The sequence below is a fragment of the Anser cygnoides genome, chromosome 15 (assembly GCF_040182565.1).
Source record: "Anser cygnoides isolate HZ-2024a breed goose chromosome 15, Taihu_goose_T2T_genome, whole genome shotgun sequence".
Classification (NCBI taxonomy): domain Eukaryota; kingdom Metazoa; phylum Chordata; class Aves; order Anseriformes; family Anatidae; genus Anser; species Anser cygnoides.
Genome location: NC_089887.1, coordinates 6,368,788 through 6,394,353, shown reverse-complemented (window position 1 = coordinate 6,394,353; position 25,566 = coordinate 6,368,788). Strand labels below are relative to the sequence as shown.

The 25,566-nt window shown below is 39.4% G+C and overlaps 1 protein-coding gene across 4 annotated transcripts in view; it reads right to left on the bottom strand.

The window, feature by feature from the left end:
- Positions 1–25,566, bottom strand: part of PRKAR1B (protein kinase cAMP-dependent type I regulatory subunit beta) — a 101,289-nt gene that overhangs the window by 64,940 nt on the left and 10,783 nt on the right. For all 4 annotated transcript variants that reach the window (XM_048062769.2, XM_048062764.2, XM_048062754.2 and 1 more), the window contains exons 3-4: positions 20,421–20,591; positions 16,820–16,911 (exon numbers count right to left, since the gene is read on the bottom strand). In XM_048062769.2, the coding sequence (XP_047918726.1) occupies positions 16,820–16,911; positions 20,421–20,591 (263 nt within the window). The remainder of the gene's footprint in view (positions 1–16,819; positions 16,912–20,420; positions 20,592–25,566) is intronic.

Sequence of the window (25,566 nt, the reverse complement as noted above, 5' to 3'; positions counted from 1 at the left end):
AGTGCTTAAAAGAACTCAGGCCATAGCAGCTCCAAGTGGAGTTGGCAATTTATCTTGAATCTAATAACTGTAACAAAATCCATATTACTGCCTGCTAACTCTAGTTCTGCTGCTTTTCTTTGGTAGGAGGACCAACGCATCCAGCTCCTGCCCAAGTGGTACCACTAAGCCCCGTTTTGCCCTGGGTAGAGTGCTCACATGATGAGATGGTGAAACGGGTGTCTCATCAACGAACATTGTGTTTCTTGCCCAAAGGGTTGCAATTCTCTCTCTTACTTCACATTCCACACATTTTCACATGTGTAAAGAGAAAGCAGCTGTGCCATATTTTTAGCTTAACTAGTTGAATTCGGAAGGAAAGCAAAGTATTATTTTGCACTCTTGAGCATACTAATGATGCCTTTCCAACCTCATCACCATTCCCATCAAAACTAACATGTTAATTTACATTCTTCATATAGTACCAATTAGGAGCACAGCAGCACGATACCCTCTATGAGAAGCTATCTCACTATAAGAGACAAAAACATAATGTTCTGATCCTGACCTCATAATGACATACATAATGAATTACTCCAAATACTGTTTATAAGAAGACTAAAACATGTTCCTTACATATGCTTTAAAGAACATGTAACTAAAAAGGATGCTAAATAATTTTACTTTGAGATGGTGCCAGTGATGTAGAGTTGATTTTAAAAGGCACTAGAGTAAGTTTTATGCAAGGCAATTCTGCATTACACTGACTAAATAACCCTTCAATACTGCAAAGCGTGTATGATTTCCATTTGTAAAAAGTGATGGAAGAAACAGTACTATGTTCAATACTGTTTTCACAATACTGTTCTCCTTCAGCTATACCTGTAACTGAAGTACATCTTATCTAATTGAAAGCACAGATATGTCAACAAAAACATTAAGTAAATTACACACATCATTTCTAATTATGAATGACAAAAAAAGGGGCACAATATCAATTTACCAATTTTCCATACTAAATAACAGCCTGAATTTCATGAAATATCTTGTATAGTCCCATTATCTAGAACTTTCAGCAGTATTTGGATAAGAAATAAAAGATGCACTGCCTAGATGTACGATTCTTCTTCAGCTCTAATGGAGGCCACCCAGTGGCCAGGTACAGCAGTAGAAACACGTTCTCACCTACAGGTCTTTATACAAGAATCTGTGAAAATCTGTAGAAAAATGGTTGCTGTGCATTACTGCTTTAGCTCTGACTTTCTCTTTCAGGCTACCAGGCAGCAGCTGTGCAGCTGCTGTTGGAGGTATGTTCTGCTTCAGAGCAGCACACACTCTGCCGATGCTGTAAATATGAGATTTGAAGTAGCATTTGCATCATCTGGAGCTGCTCTTTTCCCAGCCTTTTCTCTCTCACAATGAGGCACTTCCACAGAAAGATTTACATCCATATAGCCTTCTGAGGAGTTTTAAAATAAATACATATTTTGACAACTTTAAGCTCAGCCAGCTTGAAAATTCATCTAAAGTGCTTGTAAGATGTACTGTGGGTGCATAATATATCATGTGGGGTTAGCTGAGATAAAGGTTTAATAGCACACTTAAGAAATACCGTAAGATGGGTGCAGAGTAAAATATATATTACTCACCTATAATCTCACTTACGTATGTGTAAATAATATGAAAAGAGACTGAGATATGTGCTGTAATTCCAGTGTAAAACAAGTCTGAGATCAGTCCCAACACCACTGAGAGTTTTTCAATCACAAAACATACTGCTACAAAGATCTTTAAAGTCGGTTGCAGTACACTGCACTAATCAACAGGCAGAAGAGCTAAGACAAACTGTAATAAGTCAGTGTCTATGAGAGATAACACTTTTCTTCTGATAGTTTATTTCTTTATACAAAACTCTGGCTTGTTAAAGCCGACTTCTGTTTACTCACTGAAATATACGGCTTCATTTTTTTTTCACACACAATAAAAATTTCAAGTAATTTGTATACTTACGGAAATCTAAATTTTCGCCTCAGGGGTTAGGGTTTGGAAGTGTGTTTTTACTGCTTACTTATTTTCTTTGTTACTTTATACTTCTCCTTTCCAATAACCTTGAACACAGTGACCCCAGGTGGCAGATACAACGATGGCTGCTTACAGAAGCTGAGCCAAACCTTCACGTTTCATCGAGAGGCTGAGAAGTCCCTATGCCCTAAACCAAAAGTCCCCGTCATCAGTGCAGGACAGCTCAGTCCCTGCTATGGAACTGGGGAGGGTTCACTCCAAGCAGGTCAATAAAAGTCCTTAGGGGACAGAGCAATAGCTCCTGCTAAGGTTTTTGGTTCAGAACCACAGTTCCCCATTCGTGTAGCAAGGTTTCTCTAACAATGCAGCCCTCAGCTTTGCTTGAACACTGGAAGAAGTCCAGCAGCACCAACCTCCATGTGGGCTAATTCACGCTGCTGAGAGGCCAGGTAAATTACCCTGCACAAATCCTCACGCTGTTGCAGCCAGGCAGTTTGCTTTGCCCAAACTTGATCGTTTAGGTAGTTTGGTACTACTAGCTTGCCCTGTAGACATGTATGAAGTTGCTTACAAAAGTGAGGCATAGATCCAGATCCAACAAAAAACACTAAGTAGTCTCCAGCTCCTTTTTTATTATTTATTTTAATAGGACTTGTGCTTCTTAGCACCTTTCTGCAAGCCTCAGCTACTCTACTTCACTGTTCCAACTGCCTGTACAGCTCACTGGTTTTTCTCATTATACTGCCTGGAAAAAACTTCAGCTGCGTGAAGTTTGCATTCCGTGACCCGTAACAGCTTAATGTAAAACAGCACAAATAAAGCATTACCAGCGCAAAATGGTGAATTAACAGTAGCCAGGCACACACACAGTAGCTCTTCCATCTTTACAAACCTGTTTTATTTCACAGGTACAATGGACTCGTGAGCCATCTCCTCTGTCCTGGTGCAAGGCTCCAGCCACAAGAACAGCCATTGCGGCTGCAAGGCTCTGCTCAGAGGCTTCACTCCACGAGAGAAAAGGGTGCCTGAGAGTTGATGTAAACAAATTAATTTAAGTGCAAGGGGAGACTTTTCAAGCTGCTCACCAAAAAAAGAGCTGCCCAACAATATTTATTAGATGGTACTTTAATTTGTATCAATTAGCCACCAAATTCATGTACAACATTAATTAACCTCACGTGTGTGATTTTCAGTCTTGAGCCAAAAGAGCTCTGGGAGAGATGAAGCATAGGACATGCCAATGCCTTTCCAGCTAGATTGCTCACCATCTGCTGAAGAGTCCCCTAATGGAGATGGAACTATCCTGCCACTGCCAGAGGGTGTCACCACGGCACTAGGACTAAGCAACCAAACAAATAAAACCGATAAATAAGAAATGTGGAGAAGCCTACCAGAAATCAGCTCTACACAAACTCTGCATGAATTTTGCCTCACTTCACCCATGGGCATGAAGAATACAGTTAATATGGAGTCTAAAACCAATAAAACTCTGTATTTTCTTTTTCTCACTGCATCTCTTACACTCTAACCTGATTTATAACACTAAGTATCGGAAGGAAGGAAGAAAGAACCTACCTATTAGAGCTATTTGCAGAATCTCCATTGTTCCCACACAATTTAACCTTGTTTTCCAAGAAAGCATCCTTTGAAAATGAAACTATTCTAAATGCAGATCGCTCACATTCACAGTAAGTGTATTTGTTGGGCAATTCTTTTAATAGGAAGCTACTGAAAAAAAAAAAAAATTCTGGCATAATGATATATAGCCTAGGTAATTAAAAATAATCTACATAGAACATATGCAAGTGAAGATCAGATTTCAAGTGCTGAATTTGTCTAGAATTCTAAACCAGAAAACGGACAAAGTCCCAAACAGCACAGTAAATGAAAATACTTAGAAGTTAGCAAAAAGAACACATGACATAAGGAAGACCCTAAGGTGCACTGAATTAGTATGCTTATTGTCTTTCTAGTCTAAATGCAATTTATGTATTACCAAAAAATGCTAGGAGTCACACAACCATGAGTCTATATTAATATGCTGTAGCATGGCCAAGAAAACTTCAGAGATGTCAAAATCTACGAAGAGCTCAATTAGGATGTGCACGGAAGGCATCAGACGTTAAAAAGGGTTGTTTTATAGCCCCTGCTCCAAGATGACTCAGTAGCAGTGAGTGGACTGAGTTTGACAAGGAGAGCATGAAGTCCAAAAGATGCCACAACAACTTGCCTAAGCCATTGAGCAGCTTTATTTCAGCAATATTTTTGTACCAGAAGTCGGGTAAACTGACTGACATTGCTGAGGATGGTTTTGATAGTGCTGCAAAGCTCTTGTCCACCTGTCAAGGAATCAAATTGTATGTTCCAATAATAGAATAATTATTTTGTATTCTTGGAAAGAAGTTCCAGTCAAAGCACAGGGTTTAATAAATAAGAAAGAAAACATGACACATGACATACCATTAAGGAACAGCAACTAAACTTGGATGAAACGCAGCTTATGCCAAATCACTATTTTAAACCACTTTTCTAAAAGCAAAGAAAAATCTGCATTGATGTTGTAACCATGCTGATGAAAGCAGCTGTAAAAGGAACACAGGTCAACTGTGGTGATGAAACTATCGGGACTTGGAACCATGGCACGGCTACAATATTTTAATATAGCAAATCCAGTCTATCATGGTGAAGGTTCAGTTAGCTGTTCTGGGAATTATCAGAATGCCAAAAGGCCAAGGTCTGTTTCTGGATATTAAAAAGTAATTCCCATTTGCCTCACGGTATCATGATGTGTCTCTGTGAGGAAAGGGCTTGGACCAGAGTTTATCTATTGGACAATGAACAGAGGAAAAATGAGTGAGTATTTCAAACGTAGCAGCAAAGTCTTCTTGCTAATCTTTTAAACACAAAATAAATAAGATAAAATTAAATTCAGAAAATATGTAAATATATTGCTTTGTTTCTCATTTCTCCCAATCTTTTTAATCTTTAGACAGCTGACTTTTCATGATAAATAGATCTCACAGAATATCAGAAATACAAAAGAAAAAAAAATGTGGAAACCTAAGCTGGAATTTGGCTTAATGACAGCAAACTCGGTCTTTCATTGCAAATTCAAAGAGTGATATCAGGAGGTCTAGCCTTTACATGGGCCTTGTAGTAACTCTAAATACAAAATAGATTATCAGGACAGTGAAGTGCTTTCCCATTAATGTGAGTTAAAGCTCCACACTGCGCAGTTCATTCTTCTTACCTCAATTACTGCATCTGAAAAATCATTCTATTTGTCAGCCTTTATTCTAGGATATTCATTCACATTAGCAAAGAACTTCCAAATCCTCTGGGATCATGATACAAATCCACTTTTCTCAGGCTGTTTTAGCCACAGACAGAAGAGTGAACTGAACCTGATTCTGCAAACAGTGATGATAACTGCCAATATTCTAGTTAATTCCCAATCTTTTAGTTACCCAAATGGTGCAGGATTAGGACATAAAAGCACAGGGCACAAGAAGGTAGGTTATATGTGGTCAGTGAAATAATTTTCGCAAGAAGCCATCACCCTGCACTGCTCATAAATACTATCACTTAGAAGTGAGCTTGGGCAGACGTGGCTCTTTGGGCAAGAATACACAATGTTCAGTATTGAGACACCAGTTTCCTCGTCTGGTCACATAAGCACTTTGGACAAAGCAGAAGGCTCAGTGGTACCACTGGTGGATGCTCCACCTTCCCTGTTAGCAGTGAGATCAACCATGATGTGCAGTATGAAGAGACGACTGATTAATAGGTGCTAAGGCAGCCACAGCCTTCCTGATGCTATCTACCACAGACTACAGAATTTCAGAGGCTCCTGAATAATATCCAATCATTTGTAATTGAACTAAAACAATAGTTTAGAAAGACACCCAACATGTGCCTATTTCAGGCATCCAAAAATCAGTCAGGCCCCAAGCTTGGCTTTCAGGCATACCAAAGTCATATTTTCAAGTGTTTTGTTCACAAGAGATGAGTGCTGACTCTTCATTAACTGAAATAAATTTTCATGTCATCACATTTTGCCATCTCTGAAAAAAAACAGAATATAATGGAGCACTTCAGAAAGTTCTTTAAGAACTAGCAGCAGTGGAGAGCCAAGCTTGATCTGAAGACTTCATGCAATGGAAAATCTGCCACATGCCGAGCTAATTTAAATTATGGATCTGTTCCCTGCTTATTCAAAAAAGCAAAAACTCAACTTTTCCAGTCTGAATGTGCCCAACTTCAGCCACCAGCTTTTGGATCTCACAAACCTCTGTCTATTAAAGAGACCTTTGCTGTCACCCACCTTTCCCTTCTAGACCATGATCAAGTCACCTTTCATTCTGCTTTATTAAACTAAACACGCTCTGCACTTAAGAACTGCAAAGAGTGCCTTAAAACAGCATCTGATGCCATTTTCTGGATATGTACTACTGTTTTCTATTTAATGCACTACATGGCGGACTGCATTATATGCTTCTAGTGCAAATTTTCTGTCCACAAGCAGGTCTCCATATTGCTTATAAAAACTGAATAAATGTAAAAGAAGTCAGAGCTTTGTGCTTTCTTTAATTTCAGGACATAAAAGGCAATTAGAAAACTAAATTTATTTTTATGGCCTTCTTTTAAAAGAATAGCAGGAAGAGAGAAAAGGAATATGATGGTGCCAAAGGGTTAACGCATTCAGTTTGGGCCAGTCTCAATATCTGAATTAAGCAGCTGACAGTGCATGGTGTGTCAGTCTCTTACAGCTGTTCCAGTTGATTCAAAGACCATCTTTGTTTCTTGAAATCTTAGCAACTGTTACTTTTTTCCGAAGACAATGATAGACCAGCTGTTACCTCACAAGATGCAATGTACTTCAGGTCAAAATCTTTAGTAAGAAACTTGTAAAACAAGAACTAAATCATTGTTTGGGTTTGTCAGACTTCTCTTCATTAGAACAGAGTTAGGAGTCTAACAATCAAGTAAGTTCCACTTGGTATTTCCATTAAGTGCACTGGAATGACAGAGAAATTTCATCTGTTTGCTAAGCTGAATCTTCTGTTTCTAAAAGAAAAAAAAAACTAAACGCCTTAGTGTTACAGATTATTTTTTGTTCTAAGGTCGGTTTCTGTCTCTCTATTCAAACAGTGTTACTCAGCAGATGTCATCTTCTAATGGAAATGAACAGGTCGAAACATTCACAATATAAAACGGGGATTTTCAAGAGAACCTTCTAAGAGTTGATAGTTCACTTCCCACTGTATATCAATCAATGTGAATATCTAGTTCCTTTACGCTCTTTGAACATCCCCTTCTAAATGCATAACTAAGCAACTTAATCATACAGTTGATCCTCCGGTACCGGTGCCGGTAATACTCCCACTTGAAGAAAGGTAGGCTTTCAAAGCTGTGGAAGGTTGCAAAATCAGTCACCTAATGAAGACTTATTAGAGTAGGAGTAACTGCTGACAGGTTACCTACAACCTTTCTGAAAAAAAGAAAAAAAGAAAAAAAAAAAAGAAAGAAGAAAAGGAAGCATCGCTTTAAAGAGCTTTAGTTGAAATAAACCATTGTTCTTCCATACACAGAGACAAATTACTGCTCCCAACAAGCTTCCAGCTGCTCTGATGCGAAGGATAAAGACTTGCTGAGAAGAGTGGATGTTTTTTTATTCAACCTTTGTGTTTAATTCTGAAAAGCCTTAGCATTGAGTAATGCATTTTCAGAACGACTGCCAGCTAATTGTTGTGTAAAGAAGCCCACAAAGGCACAGTCACATATACTGCAGTGGTAGAAAGATTTTACAAGGCCTGTTAAATTCGGCAGTCTTAATTTTTCTGTTTTACTTATACAGATACAGGTTTTTTTCATAAGCATGCATGAATACTATTCGTCTTGGGCCGTTTTTTCTAGGTTTAAAAGGATTTAGGTAAATTACTTCTCTGCTTTAAATCTGTTTTTTTGGAATTGGTGACATACTGCCCATATGTAAACCACTACTCTATGCAGAATTAAAAATAACTGCCATTAGGAATGGCGCCACTAGTATTTGTGATGAAGAATATAAACTGTCTAACAAAACACTGAGGGTGAATCACAACCTCTAAAAAGCTATGAACTGACAGTATTTGTTTCTAAAGATAAAAATATCCATAAATACCAAATGTGTGTGCTTTTAGTTATGTTTAAGAGAATAACCTATCTACCAGGCCAAAAACTGACATCACAAAAATGATTCTGTAGTACAAAATCTGAATGCTGTCACGCTGCTGTAGAGGGATTGATAGTAAAGCAGATACAATCTCCTGATGACTGCTGAGAGCAGAACTTTGCATAACTAATTTAAAGAGTGCTGCCTGCAGGCACCACAATGGTAATTAAAGACAATAATTCTTGGGTAAATGAGATGGATGCACTGGAAAATAAAGTCAGTGTTAAATTCACAGCTAATCCTTGAATGGAGAATTGGATCATTTATTTTCCAAGTGGCTGGGCAATTCTACCTGGTTTCATTTCCATCACTACTGCCAGATGACTCTTGTCTCCAAAACCCATAACTTCTCCTAGTTTAAGTAGTATTCCTCATTGGCAAGCTCCAATTCAGCAAGACTGAATCTGCTTCAATTTAAATACATGAATAGTTCCTTTGACATCCACAGCAAGTCAATGAACAATCACATTTACAGTTAAGCACGCTCTTTTGAAAAGCGTGCTGAATCAAGGCCATAAACAAGGCATAAAAGACACAAAGGAAGGCTGGATTGCCAGACAGTTTACCTGGAAAATACCTTGGTGTTATCCAAAGAAGGAAACCTTTTGTTTAGTATGCTTTGGTTCATTTGAGAGATGCGCTTCCTCTTCGTGGTTTTTACAAGCAGAATTCAAAAAACATGCTAATCATCAAATACGACTGAACATCAAAAAAATCTCTCACAGAGTTTGTGCACCAGTCTGTTCACTACCAAACCTGTTGCACATACATATAATTTGTATATACACATCCTCTCTGTCCCCAAGTTATCACGGTCTGCTGACCATCTCCTGTAGTTCCAGCACAGACGGGACGTTCACGCCTCTACAAACCTTCACAGCATGCAGCCCATCCCTTGTGCACCCCGCACAGAGTGCATTAGGATGATGCAGTCATCCTCTCCCTGTTGCTACTTTCAAAACAGAGGGGGAGGAAACCCCTCCAACAGTTTGGTCACATAAAAAAAAATGAATGTCACACAAGGAAGCCATGTTATTGACTCAAAAAAGCCCTCTGCCCCCAGCTCTGCCCCGCTGTGCTGTGCAATTTCTCTCACATCTCTTATTCTTTCCATCTCTCACCTTCTGAGTGGCTTACCTCTTTACATTTTGAGCATTCTTGGCAAGGAACAATTGCTCATTATAGAGGTATTCACACCACCTATTTCAATCATCCGATTTTGTCCAATGACTACTAAAGGACCTCAAGGTGCGGTTTTTCCATCCCTTAATTTGATCTCAGTTGCTGCTGCTGCCAAAAGGGAGGTCCTGCCCTGCACTCTTCCCCCAGCTGCGCGTTTCCACTGCCTCCCTTAGGCAAACTGAAGGATTTCTGCAGCCAGGTAGAGGGTGGAAGGAACTGATCTGACTTGAAAACTATCCCTACAAGGGGAGGGTGGGGACACCACTCTTCAGAGAGCTGCGCTGGCTACCTGTGGCTGCTCAAGTGCTAATACCAGAACAAGAACAGCAAAAGCAATGTATAGCCAAGTCTTGCACTAACTGTGTTACTTCCTCCTTTTGTAGCAGCTCAGAGTTGGTTTGGGTTAAATCAATTGTGAAACCATAGCCTGAGGCTCCCAGCTTAGGTGTTTTTGAGCAGTAGCCAACTTAGACGCCCACAGCAGGCAGAGTAAGTATCCTCCCTAAACATCCACATGGTTTTAGCACAATGTGGACTCCTGAATCTACAGAAATAATAAAGCAGTTTCATGGGAATGGAAGTTTTCTTGCACTGTTCTGCACACTGTGTGCAATATATGAAGCACAGGCAGAAGCTAGATCTGTGTTTGTTTTTTAACAAAGGAGTTAAGTTACAAATGCAATGAAAATACAGGATGTGTAATGAATATGTCATAGCTGTGGCATCCTGTTTCTAAAATATCTTGCTCCTGAATGGTGCCGTCTTAGGTTTCTTCCACATATATGAAACTTTCCAGCTGGCCTGCAGCCAGTGCTTTAATAAAACATGGTATTATGCAGAAGTGAATAAAGCTTATAGTAATAATAATGTCCTTGAAATTAACTAATCACCAGAAGTTTCAAAAATATTTTAATGTGAGATCAACAGGACAACAACTAAAATTCACCTGTCAGCTAAGGGAAACCACTTTTCACAAATTTAGATTATGCCTACACTGAAAAAGTACCCAAGTCATTAACGATCTGGATGACAGAATAGGTTGTGTTTTCTGAATTTGAAGACCATACCTAGCTGAAAAGCAGCTACAAGCAGTTAGAAACAAAATAAGGATGTAAAATGACTATAACTTGAAGAAATGGACCGAGAAAATCGATTAACTTTCAATAAAGACACAACTGCTAAGCATTATGTTTGGGTAGAAATAACCCAAATAGTCCAAACACATGGTGAAGACTCACTGCCAAGGTAGCATTTACGCAGAAAGGATCCAATGATTCCAAGGATCACATGCTAAATGGAAGTCAACAATCTCCTGTTGCTGTGAAAAATACAAAGAAACAAGAAAGATGTGGACCAACTGAATGAAGTTGACGGGAACAAAAATGGTCAGTGGTCTGAGGTACCTGGTCTGCCAAGAAAGATGGGGAGAATGAGATTCAATACAGAAAACAAAAGATGTGAGAAGAAACAATAACCCTTCAAATACATTTTAAAATGAGGAAAAATTAGATATAAACAAGGAATACACGAACGTCTCCTACTACTGAGGATCCAGGCATGACAAAAACAGAGCTAAGAGACTTCTCCCATCCAAACACAGGACATACTAAATTACGTTCAAAGAAATTGCCCAACCAGTCTTAACAATCATAGGCTCACTCTACAATCTAAGTGTCCTTACCACTAGAAATTATTACCACATGTCTAGTTTACATCCATCTTGTACAATTTAAGCCTAAATTCTGATGTTTTGTCTTCAGAAGACACAGACACATTACTCATTTCCACTTTGAGGCCGCCCTTAATACATTTTAAGAAGTTACTGTATCTCGGTGCTGAGGAAATCTTAATTTGGACCTTAGTGTCCTTCAAATAGTGTATGTTTATGCCCAGTATCTCCCTATAGGAGCCAACTTTGGCACCAATCATGGCTTACAGAACTGCCTGAATTGGAGACAACATCATTAAAAAATTTGTAAGAAGGTAGTAGAACATCTTTCTGAAACGCTAACAGCAAGATAATGGTATCTACAATACCTGTGTCCAATTCTATCCGTAGTATCACAGTAGTGTCTGCCCACCACAATGTTTGAAAGGATGCTGGGAAAAAGGTAAGAATTTTTACTTTGAGAAAACTCTTGATTGACTTGCATGCCAAATAGAAGTGCCAATTTTCATGTTATGTGTTGGCTCTGATGAGCATAGAAAATTTAAAAAAAATGCCCTTTATCCTCACATCTTTGCCATGCAGGCAACACACAAGCAATGAAACACTGTGTGTTGCTTTAGTAAATACAGCCATTTTGTCTATCACTTAGTTGTTGCTTTTCTGTGCCTTTATAAGAGCTTGATATTTTAGCAAAAGCATTAAATAAATTTTCCTAACTTTTGTTTCCAAAGTACTTTCACACCAATATACTGTTCAAACAAACCGATTTATTATTAATCCAAGTAATAAATTACACAAAAATATTCTGAAAGCTGTTACAGCCATCACAGCTGCTTATACAGAAGCAATAAAGAATAAAATGCTTGTAAAAGTTATGCTATTAGCAAAAACTCTAGAAGTGGAGTCTGGAAGTGCACATTAAATAGCTATGTACACCCTCTGTTCCTTCATGAAAAAGTTTTACTTAGCCTTAACACATAAATTTTACATGGCATTTACATAAATACATGGTGAACATTTACACATTCCACTTCTTAATGTGGTTAAGAGTTCACCACACTTCTGAACAGGGACTGAAAGGCACAGCTCATGATTCACAGCAGAGCAAGCACTGGTGACATCCTGGAACCAAGATGACATGCCTGCTGATCTCAAGTCCTGCTCTCTCATTCATTGGTTATGCTGCAGCTACATTTCCTTCTCCTCCTCCTCGAGTATCGTCAGCTTTGCGTCCAACTTCCATTCCCACAGCAGGTCTCCTCGAAACCTTCTCGCTGTCCCCCTTCAGGCCAGAGTCCTCAGTGGCTGCCCCAGTCCTGTAGAGACTGAACAACCTATCAGTGAAATAATGAGATAAAATATTTTATTTTTATCCACAGAAAGAAAATGAACGATCTCTTCCTTCTTTTTCCCCTTTACTATACAACGTCATAGCAAAACCAAGGGTGTGTACTTGTATTGCAGCATTACATGCTGAACCAATAAACATTCTTGCAAGCTACACTGCTAGGTTAAAAGAGATTAGGACAATCAAACTAGCCCCTTGTCACCAGTTCTGACTTTATACACCATTTCACAACGAGGAAGCCTTAGAGGATGTTAATCTGCTGGAAATCCAAGAGTGGGAAAGGAAATAAATTGCTGCCAAGCTATGGGTGTAATTCTATCTTCGCATAGATATAAATCATTCATTGCCTGCTGAGTGAACAAAAACAACTAAGTAGAGGGCATCAATACAACGCACCCTGCCTTGCTGATTTGTCCCATATGCAAAATTCTCAACTGCCACATACCAAAAGAAGGGGGAAAGTTTATGTGAACTCTAACGACCTTCAGAATTAGTTATGTTAGGAGCATAGTTGGACCTGAACCATGAGATCATGTTGGAGCTAGGAGGAGTAAGGTCAGTAAGGAGCTTCTTCACTTTATTCAGCCATCAGAATCAATAGCACAGGTCACCTAACGTAACTTCCTACCAGCATTATGGAGGGAGACTACAAAGATAACAGAAGAGAGTATTTCAAAAAGTGCATCTAAGTGTAATTTAATTTTTGAGTTCTTTTTATTAAGCACAAATACCATAAGCAAAGATCAGTAGTGTTTTATTAAGTAATTTTTACTGTGACTTCGTCTAGAACACAACAGAGAAACAAGATGGCTTCTGCCCTCAACTGAAGTTAAAGACAAATCATGGCAAAGACCATCAACTATATAAACTAAATTTATATTTATAATGCAAAAATACCTCACAGTTAATATTGTCATTTCACTTTTCCCCAGTAAAATCAAAAGAGGGTGAATGCATCTTACCTGGCTATAGGTCCAAATCCACTGATGTTCTCTCTCAAAGCTCTCAAGGCTGTTCATCCTTGAACAGGCTGCCGGGCAATTCCTAGATCTTCTGGGTGCACAGCCTGCACAGGATTGTCTTCTGCATCAAAAGTTGTTCTGTGCTGCTAGGAGCACCTCCAGAGCCGTCACACGAGAATCGGTTATGAAGCACTATTCATACATATGTGAGGCTTCAGGGGGCACCAAGTCAGGACCAGATAGGCACCAAGTTGCTGATCTTGCAGTGGTCATAACTAGCAGGTTGTTAAGAGTGCTCTCTGCCTTGGAAAACTGTCCTCGGTGGCCAGCTCCATAGCTTCTGCATGATGTTTGCGCATCAGTATGAACTACGCTTTTCCAAAAACATCTTGCTGGACTCACATCTGAGCTTAAGTAACATGCTTCATTGCCCACCTAATAAAACTCTCTTCCAAGAGTTTTGGGGTGGAGTCACGAAGGAAGTGGAGTATGGAAGAAACACAGAATGAAGGGCAAAACCCCCACGTGAACAGAAGCCAGCCAGTATGCCATCATATGGGGTGGGGGAAAGGAGGAGAGAGTAGAGTTAAAGTACTCGTGCCTAGGGACCTGCAGGATGATATAAGAGCACTATGAAAAATCCACACTCAACTGCCAGCTGTTAAATACATCCTAACTGCAAAGCAGACACACCAAAGTCTGAACAAAGTGAAAGGGCCAAGGTTTGCCAAACATCCCAACGAAAAAAGGAAACCAAATCAAAGCACATATACACAAACCCAGACATGAGCCTGCTCCTAAAAGACTGTAACTCAGTTTGGGCTAATAACAAGCCAAAACACAAGCATAAGTCCACAGTGTAAGCACACCGATACATACCCATGTACTCTCTGCAACTCACTAAGCTGTCCAGTTCATAATTAAGCTTATCACCCCCAAGGCATCCCTGTTTTCCCACAGGTCTTCAATGGTTATCCTGCTGGTGAGTATTTCACAGAGATTTTTAATATAGTAAGGTACTTGTGTTGGGTGTGAAATACTCTAATAAATAATCAAAACCAAACTATACCTACTTAAAACACACTGCTTTAACTTTTTACAGTTAGTTTCTTACCAATTCTAAAGAAAAATAAATAACGTGATACATCCATGTAAATTGGAAGTTTTGCTGTCAGTGCGCACGTAACAGACCAGTCCTAGACAAAGAAGGACACATAAAATATCCATCAGGTGCACGTGTGTAAGTGCAATTAAAAAGCCACACATTTCTGATTTTGCAGATGAGAAAAAGAGCTTCCTTAGATTTAAAAACACATTTCCACTTACAATAATGGGCATTTTGCCACTGACTTGGAGAGAACAATGGATGTTACTCAAGTTTTATCAAGATTTTACTGAAGTCAAGGGTAAGTCCCAAGAGAAACCAGCTGACTGCCACATCACTTTTCAGAGCCGCACTGTTCTTTATACTATTAGCTACTCTTGAAACACACATTTTGACAAGAGTTCCTGATAAACTATCTCCATCACTTTCAGTACTGATGAGGTTACAGTTTCTCATTTATTGCACTTTTCAGTATAATTTTACACCAGAGAGCATGTGCATGTGTGTGTACATGTGTGTGACAGACGGCAAACCTTTTTTAAGCATGGCATATAAAAAGATGCTATCTAAAATAAAACCATGAATGTAAACCTGAACAAAACTATTTGAAACACCAATGCAAAAATATACTTGTTTACCTTATCAGTTGTGTAAGAAGTCATGCTGAAGTTCATTCGTATGGGATATTTGACACAAAGGTAATCGATTACACTTTGTGTTTACAAATCAGGGTGTACGTCACACATAAGAACCTTCACAGCTGCGAAGCAGCAAGTGGAACACAAGTTCCATTGGCTACATAGCCATGGAACAGCTTAAGTTAAGTATCTTTTCAAAGAAGAAAAATTATGAGTTATCCACTGTAAATGAATTTTTGGCCCTGCTAGTCCATCCTTCCTCCACCTGAATACCTCCTAAATCTTGGAGAATGGTCAACCACAAAATTAAATGAAACAATGATACTGTCTTAAGTGTAGAAAGCACTGAAGAAAATGAACACCACCACTGCAGCACAGAAAATCAAATGTCCTCACCTAGTTTTCCACCATTCCAAGAGGACAGAACCCCAAACGAAGTCGTATGCCATATACTTTACGGAACTACCTATCTGCATCAACCAGATGCAAACTGCAAGTGACAGCAATGGTATAACTTCAACTTGCTAACTCCTCCACACTTGACAAGCAAACACAGATAAGGACCATGGCATGACTTCAAGAATAAGCTCAGTAGAATACAAAGAAAGAACAATTTATTTGTTCGTCACAATCCTGTCTGCAAAAGCAGAATGCATGTGTCTTTCTGCGAGTTCCCTTCTCCTCCAACATGAGCAATATCTTGCTATGCTTGTCATGAGTCCTGAATGTGGCACCTGAACAAGGCAGGTGATATCCAGCTGCATTCGCTCTAGTGCAGAATCCTGAAACCAAGAAGATCCTAAAGCTTTTGACAGCAGAGGCAGTACACACCTGGTAAAGCCGTAGTTTGAGGACTGCAAAAACAGACAGTCTATGATCCTTCTGCAGCACACACATGGGAGTGACACTGTGCACAGCTCTTCCCTCCTACCATATATCTACAACAGGATAATCTGGCTGACACAAATAATTGACACATCGGGAATGGTTTGGAGACACCATAACCATGATGTACAATCAGCACAGTGCAGGACAGATCATTTTTCCTTCTGTCTTTCCCTCTCATGCCTACTTAGATAACATTTTACCAAAATGTGCCTTTTACAATCAGAAAACCCACCCCTCCAGTGCTTGTCATGGTAGCACGCAGATGGTATAATTAGGATTTTCAGCAGTTCTGTTCAGGAATTCTCTGTTGTGGGTAAAAAAGCTCGAAGAAATGTGCAGTTAGTCCTCTTCTAATTACTCCAGAAATCTGCATGCTAATGTGGTATCATAATAATTAGTATTGCAAAGTAATTAAACTGTGTAAATGGCTGCAAGAGGGAGCAAAATTTGCACACTTGAGAACGTGCTTTGATTGAAAGCTTACGAGTATCCCATTGAAGGACTGTATTGCTTGATGTGCTGCCAGTAATAAAAACGTCAATGCAGACAGAATCTTTGTCCTTTCTAACCACAGGCACAGCTGATTTTAAAATATTAAGCATGTCTGAATGAATTTGAATCTGTTCTTTCTCTTTTTTAGCTTGTGATTTTACCCTCTTCATAATATCTTGGGGGGGGAGCACGTCTAGTATAACTCTAACACATCAGTGAGTAGTTCTGACCCCTGAGGAGCTTTCTCAGCCAAAATTTAACACAATTTCTTGTCTTCGGGTCAAGCTATAGAATCCTTAGAATCATAAAGCACCTCATACCTTCGTTCATTGTCATCAAGATGAGCAAAGAGTACGTTCTTGGAGATGGCCTTTGCCAGAGCAGTCATAGTCTTATAGTCCTTTGGAATAACCTGTAGGAGAAAAGGAAGAAGGGTAACTACATTTCTGGTTGTATTTCTTCATAGATCTTGAAATCTATAGAAAATTCCATTATTCAAGATAACGGATGCAGTTTGACTTCAACCACATTAGGCTATAATATAAAGCCACTAAGAAAGTAAGAAACTATGGTTTTCATAACGTGAGGATAAGAAGTGACATTCTCAATATGACAACCAAAAAACAAATACAAGGTCTGGGTTAAGAACAAACTGGACCGAACTGCAGTCAAGATCTCTTGCTCTATTAAAAACACCCTAGCGGTTCAGCTTACTGCTGAGAAGCCAAGAGTAGATAACAGAAATCACTAAGACATTCAACTCCAGCTTTTCTGGCTGATGATAGAATAGAGTTGATCGGCCTTTCTCAGTCACAACCTGCAGCAATGAAATCCACAAAGCAGAGACCTAGCTGGGTCTGGTGGGACAGGGACACAGAAAACACAGGAAAGATTGTTCAGATGTCACAGCAACCAGGCATCTGAATGAAATGAAGCATCTGGAACAATCACTTGATCGTGTCTTATATCACTTTTCTAAGTAATCACTGAATTTTCTCTTCAAGTAGATAATCCACTTTGCAACAAGGTTCCTTTTCTGTTAGTTGGTAAACTACATGTTCTGTCAGATGTGTTGACTGCTTTCTCTGGTTTCAGGAATGAAGCAATGAAATAACCCTCTGTAGAAATCTTTCTTTGTGTTCCCCAGGATGGAACCATGCCAGATATTTGCTCAAATCACACAGTTAAATCTCCTTTGATTTTCTCTCAAGTGACATAACTCATTGCACTGCCTTTAGCACTACTCATCCTATAGCTCACCCCTTCAAGGGATCCTTTAAATTGACTTACGACCCAGATGTGTTTCTATCCAACACCTGAATTCAAGCCAGTGGTTCTTCCAGGCCACTACGTAAAAATCCATCTGTTTGCAATACTTTAATACAACCCTTGCCTTGCTTTTTACACTTTTAAATTTGTTTCATAATTTGTTCTTTCAGTGTCCCCCTTTCTTTCTCTGCTCTAGAAACCTCTACCACAAACACACAGCCATGGGATTCGCCATGGGATTATTTGCTTATGGCAGAAGACAAAGCACCGACACAAAACCTCTCAGAGCTAGTTCTATATTCATTGCAGCATCTACAGCCTGACAGGAAACTATCCCCTAAATTACTATTATTTTTTAACCTCAGTCAGCTAATTCTAGGAAATTAAAATCACAACAGCCCTTGCCACAGAACACACAGAATATGATCTGTATTGCTTCTTCTGGCTCTAGACTGATTACTGCCTAGAAATCCTACGGTTGGGGCTTACTGGCATCACTGCTGAAAAAGGAAGAAAATAAAGGTAACTTCAGGTTCCATTAGAAACATAAATTACTCAGGGGTGTGACCTGAGTGTGGGAAGGAATATTTCCTTTGATTTTCAGGAGAGTCATGTGGAGCCTGTATTAAACAGAGCCAAATGTTACCCCCCTCTTGGAAGTTTTTAAGGAGGATATTACAGACTGCACAAAAAGAAAAATGTTTGGAAGTGGCTTTTAAAGCATCATGCAAGATTTAACAGTGCAGTGCATTAATACTTTGACCACAGCGTTGTTAAAACATACAGGGTACTTGCAAGCACTATTTAACTGCCACAAGGATACTCTTCCATAATTGCTTTAAGGATAAAAAGCTTTCCTAATTCTTTATTTCCTGGGACAGAAAATCCCAGGGTAGCCAGCAAACTTGTATCATACGTGGATGACAGAAGCACAGCTGACTGCAAATGTAAGAAGTGTTCTGCCAAAAAACAGCGACTGACAAAATGTATTCCCATAAAGTAAAAGCTCTTTGGGTTAAATTTACTCCAGGCATGCACGAAAGCACACGAGTAGAATCTGTCAACCTTATGAAATGCATTTTCAGCCTAGCTCCTTAAACAAGTATGACATACATTATTATAATGTCTGTCATTTAATAACCTCTAAAAGCTTTGACCAGTTTCAAACAACTTTGCAGAGTTATTAAGAGGTATCAATGATATAAAGTACCTAGTCGTTTTCATGAAAAAGGCAGTTAAAGAAGAGAAATCTAGAGGAAGGAAAGGCCACAGAGTGTAATCAGCATTTATTTAACAGTAGAGAATCCATACAAAAAAGTGCTACAGAAAAGCAGGATTTGCAGGTTTTACTGCTTATGGGATTTTCTGTTTTGGAGAGATCTGTGTCCTGGGAGCAATTTGTGCAACTAAGCCAGGTTTAGAACATTATATTATGCACCTTTCTATGGCAGTGATCAGAAGTTGACACAGACGGTTTATTTTTAAAGGAAAACAGATTCTCAAACTTCTACTATAGCAAAGCATGAGTTCAGCTCTATTTTACATTACACATCAAGCTTTTTAGAAGTTCAGACTCCAAAAGCAAGGCTAGTATGGCTACACAGACACGGTGAATGCACAGCTACTCTGAAACTTGCTGGGAAGTGTCCCATGGGAGATACTGGCCAATGATTTCCTAAAGCCAAAAATCAGTAGCATTCAAATAGAACAAAGGCAACCTACCCAAACAAAATATCCATTTGAAAGGACTTATTAAATAGTGCCAGGTTTCCATATTCCAAATGGCTTACAAACAGATACTTTACATATTACTTCTAAGAGGACCTGATTTTCATATCGATAACTGAGGAGCAGACCTGAAAACTACTGTCAGGTAAAGGCTTTGACAATGTCAGACCCTCACCTGTGTTATGGTATCTATTTTTGCCAATGACATATATAGACGAGACCCAAAGTGAACTATTCAATTAACAGCCACAAGTTCTAGGCAAATTTCTCCTCTCTCAGCAGTTCCCTCACGTCTCTCTTACATTCTAAGATCTTATTTCAGTAACATTCCTTTTACTGCATTATTCTAACTCCTGCTACATCTATTTAATTTGCAGTCATCATTTCTTCAAAGACAGTGGGCACAAAGTGGCCCAATATAGTCAGCAGACTTCTGAAAACCATCCAGTTAGGCAGTACCCAATGAACATGGCAACCATGTGGCTGAAATGATCTAGGGAACCTACATGACCTAGGTTAGGAGAAAACAGGTAGACATGACTCTGGGGAAAAAGCAGGAAATGCAGCAATAGAAAGGGCCACTTTCCAAAACTGTGAAGTTCTGGCAAAACTCAGAAACTGAAGAATTCTGCTAACAGCAAGAAAACGGCCGAGAATTACGCACTCCATTAAAGAGGGAAACAGATTAGCAGCACACCTCTAAAAGGGAAAGAAGACAGAATAGTGAAGCAAAATTAATGGGGAAAGTACTTAGTCAAGGAAGCAGCAAATAAGCTGAGAAGACAGTTGAGCCGTGGACATGCTGACATGAGGACACCACCCTACAGGCTGACCCATGATCACAAGCACTATAAATTATTAGCAAAATGTGATTCACTTGATTGTCCTGTAAACCTCCGAGTCAGACAGATGGCAATACATTACCTTTCTAACATAAGAAACGGCATCTTCCTCCGTGTAGACCTCTGCGCTGACCCCTCCTCTCCTGCGTCGGGCTTTTACCACTGGGTTGGGAGGAGGAGGGGAAATCTCGTCATCATGAGAATCAGACTGGGAACTGGATTTCTGCCGAGCCAGTATTTGTTTGCATTCTTCCTGCAAGGCAAAAAGAGACAAATGAAACAGCTCTTATGTATATAAGACTCAATACGCTCTTCATCTACAACTCTCAGCAACCACTTCATTTCTACATTTAGACATTTGTCAATTTACACACGTGTACTGGTCAAAGAAAATGAAAAATTTAACATGAGCAGCAGGAAGGACTGACACTAACTACAATACATATACGGGTATCATCAGTAATTGACCCGTGCAACTCCTGCACACATAATGGAAACCAATGTATCATCTGCAGACTTTTCATTGCAGCTACTCCTGGATGAGAAACAAAAAGAACAAACCTCTTTTGCTTACTCTCCAACATCACAGCTGTTATTTTCTTAGTTGACTTGTACATATCTTGGTCTCTTGCACAGAGAACATACCAGAAGTCACATGTCGATATATTAGGTATGTTTCTTCATCTTGCTCTGCTTTGCAGTCTTACTATCACCAGAAAGAACAAAGACGCTCCCTACTAGAGAATTTCTGCCATATAAGAGATTTACAACCAGTGGGATTACTTCCAAGGAAAAAAAAATCCAAGGTAGGCTCCAGAGGACTACAAAAACTGACAGCTGGCTTAGCATCAGCTGGCCAATAGGGAGGTTATTCTCCAAAGCCCACATTCATGGAACAGAGTTAAATATGAAGGGGAATCCCTGGAGAGATAGTAACAAGAGCAGGAAACAGTACACAAGATCTGCAAGACAGGATGTGAGAGTTGCAAGATGCTGTCAGTTCATGCACTGAATTATCTGACTTCTGAAGAATTAAGAAAACAAAATTACCTGTAATCGTAATATTTTCAGGAATAAAATCTGCAAGTTCTATGTTAAAAAATAAAAGCTACAATTGTGCAGAACTGCCGGTTCTACACACACATGGCTACTGCAAGTAGTAGTTTGTGTCAGAGCCCCATCTCCTGTTCTTCAGCTTCCTGCTGCCTCTTCAGTGCCTGCTCGGCTTGCTCCTTCTAACCTTCTCTGACCTTGATAAGGTGGGGGGGAATGGAAGCAGGATGGGCCATGCATTCAGCCTTCAGCTTGTCCCATAAAGGAAACAGAAGAGTTTGTGCAGCAGGGAGACATGAACATTGTCAGGAGACACACACTGACTTGGACAGCAGTATTCCGGTAATTTATTTGCTGTCATCTATCCCATTGTCATATGCATTAGATGCACTCTCATAGAGTTATGTTGATCAATGTATACACAGTCAACTATCAGCAGACTACTCACTAAACAACTCTAGTATTTTTGAGAGAATTCATATTAGCGGAGTTGCAGGCTACACAGAAGAAAAACAAAAATATATCAATGCTGAGGCTCCTGCACGCCCAATAAAATCAACTTCCCTTTGATAGAGATACCAGTCTTCCCTTTGATAGAGATACCAGTCTGTCTTATACAACTAATTTCCGATGAGACTGAACAATTACAGCTAGTAAATGGAGGCAGTGGAGGAGGAAGGATCTGGGAGTAGCAGTGCTAGACATGTGGCCAATTACCAACATAGCCAGTTGGTCTTATTGACACAGGAAATGAGTTAGAGTTAACTCATCAGGTATGACACTAGAAGAGTGGTACAGAAAATTGGCAAAAGTTCACAATTTTTAAGCTTGCAAGAAAAACAGATGATTAATATATGTTTTGCCACCGATGTTTACAAATGTCTGACAAATCCAGTCATGCCACTTGTCTTTTCTGGTCTTATTCCAGTTTCTTTCCTCACCATCACTGACATCGCCCCTGTTATTAACTTAAGGAGCTTTTCACACTGATCTGCAATGTATTATTGCTAGTTGAAATAAATAACAAAACAGTATTTCCCATGTTGCATAGTTCAAAGTAACAAGTCACACGTTCTTGTTTTGACTAAAGGATTATTAAAATATTTAAGAGACAAGCACAGAGATAAAATTTGGAGGACTGACTAAAGATTTGACTTTTCAAGGTCCTGACCTGCCTCAGAAAGTGACGAGTTCTTTCTGATATCAGTTGTTTTTTTTTTTAATTGGAATTAGTAGACTACAACTCCTGGGTCACAGCACAGTCAAATTAGGTGATGTAAGCAGACAAAAACAAACAGGCTGACTTCAGATGTATTAAATTCTTACTGGAACTTTTCCAATTCAAATTTCAAATAATAGTACTGTATATGTAACAAATGACTCAGCTAGATTTTCCTATTGTGTAAAAACTGCAAGTCCTATTTAAGCATTCTCATCAACTTCTTCCCCACATACAACTGCTCTCTGACTACCTCGAGCTTCCTGAAGTACAATTATATGCTTGCAGAAATAAAAACATTATAAATAAAAGTATGTGGGCTACGTGTTTTCATTATACTTGACACCTAGTCATCAAAACCAAACCTATGACTGAAGAATTTGAAATAATATTCGTGGGTATTTCAGCTCATGGATCTCTGACAGTGTAACGTTCTCTTTTTACACTAAATGAATAAAATCAAATGCACCTTCTTCATTAGCTTAACTGAAAGGTAATGAAGACCCTTCTGAACTATAAGCAGTTGAAAGTATACTAAAAGGTAATTACAACAAGAAGGCAGTCAGGTAATTAATTGTATGCAGCACTTTCACAGCTCTTTTTATACATGGTACATGCACTCACAGAGAAAAGCAATAGTTTACCCCATTTGAATATCAAATATACACCTCTTTTCCAGTACACATGTATAAAAGGCACTTCTAAGGAATTAAGAAATATCATCTCCTCTGCCACAGCACAGATTTATAAGAGAAAGCAAGCTCAGTGAGATAAAATTAATATCGTAAAGCATGCTTTTAAACCCAAATACCTTTTAAAGCCAAAAAGATATTAAAGGATTATAAAAGTGAGTTACCATATGATTCATTTTAAAAGGAAGTCTCTTCGCTACAAACTCCTTTTATATAAACAGCAGATAGTTGACTGGCTGGCTTTTCCATATGCCGCTATTTGTAGTCTAGGTAAGATTTCCATTACTGAACTAAAAGGTGCCTTTTGAAAATAAAAGCGCAGACTGTATCCTGGGTTAAGCTTTCACAAAGCCATCTTTCATATATCCTGGAGTAAAAGCACACAAATACAGCAAGTACTTCAAAGGAGGAACAGACCCTCTGAAGAGCAGTTCTTCAAAGGGGGATCTTCAGACACGGCTTGATGTGGATGCTAGTGCAGAACTCACTTTCAAGTAAACACCTCACCCTCTTTTGTTGTCATGACAACAGGCTATCTCACTCGCTATTCAGATGGCACAGATAATTCACAATGGCAGAGCAATCGTATTTCCCAATTATGCCCACCTTAAAATGAGGTACTGGCTTCAGCGAGTTGCTTCCGACCTGTGCAGCAGGGTGAGACGCGGCTCTCCAAAAGATAGGGCCTGATTCAGCTGTCCATGTTTCTACATCCAGTGCCGTTTTGGGTGACCTTGCCTGGCCTTCCGCTGCCAGTCCAGAAGGCCAAGCCCTTTGTTGTACCTACCAGCCCCAGTGGGCATCCTGTATAATTCAGGGAGCATTAAATGGCAGTGTGGGCCATGTGTGCACAGCTGACTGAAGCCTCCCGAGTCATTGCTACCGTCCAGTATGCGATATATTAACACACCCCAAATCTACAAACCATCACTGCTGTGTGACAGTAATGCCCTGTTTCATATACATCTGATCTAATCCTACTTCTGCGAAAAACATGTCGCAACTGATTAAAAACTTAGCTGCAGCTCTGAACAAGTCTTCCCTGTGATTTTTGGGGGAGATGGACTGTAAAACTGGAGTACCACAGCTGAATTCAATGCTAACCAAGCCATAAATTGGAAAGGTAAGAAAATACACCATCTTTGCAACAAATTTAAAGAAAACAGAACCAACAAATACATCTGTAGTGGCCCATTTATCTTTTGGGCATTCACCACTGGCTAAGACAATGGTGCTGCAGGAGACTAATGTATAAAACACAGGAATTTAGCATGCTGTCATCAGTGCACAGGGTCATTGCCTTTCCTGATTAATGTTTTTAGGAGTTTTTAATGAGTTTAAACACTGTAAGTGAAGCGACCACAATGCTAAGCAAGTTTTTAGCTTTACTCTTCCTTTCAGACTACTGCTGAGGAGCACACAAGCTTCCTGACCCAGCAGCTTTCTTCTCTCTTAGCTGGAGCATTTCCAAATAGAAATTTGCTTTCAGTAGTTCCTCTCCCAGTCTCTCCTTTCAGGCTTTGTCACTGTCTGGAAACACAATGTTTAAGTTCAAGGAAGGATAGCACCTGACAAGGCTCCAAATCACTGTATAGCTTTACAACAACATTCCAGGAAGACTTTTAAAAGCAAGTCAGCCGTTAGGTATCACTGCTCACTACCTCCGCTCTGCTTCCTACAACTTACTCATTGTGTTCCAAAGGAACAACACAAAGCGCACTCTAAATGAAATATTTTCTCTCTCTCTCTTTTTTTCTTCCTTTCTCCCCTCAAGCACGCTCAAAGTTTTCTGACTGACAGACCCGGAATCTGCTTTTGTTTTATCCACAGCAAATGCACAGCCCAGTTCATATGCAAGCAACTAATCTCTCTTTGCACTGGAACTGACCCAGAGGAAACACTATCATTTCTGGAGACTGACACAATGATTTATAGCAAACCACTCCATTGGAAGCACAGGAATGACTGATTCCATCACTGAAAGTGAGAGAAATCTGGGAGGTCTTAATGTCTTTCCCAGCCTTTTCTTTGTCACAGTAGACAACTCTACTATCTTTTAAGATCATTCAGGCTTGTAATGTGGGACCTTTCACACAATCCTAACCATTGTTCCACTGCCTTCTGGATGTTAAATGCTTTCTTCTACAGCATCATTAAGAAATCCCTTTAACATCCACCCCTCCTACAAATGCCTTTATCCATTTCATACTTATCTACCACTTTGATTACTACCAAAGCAGCTTCTGTGGCCTCTCTGCATCTTA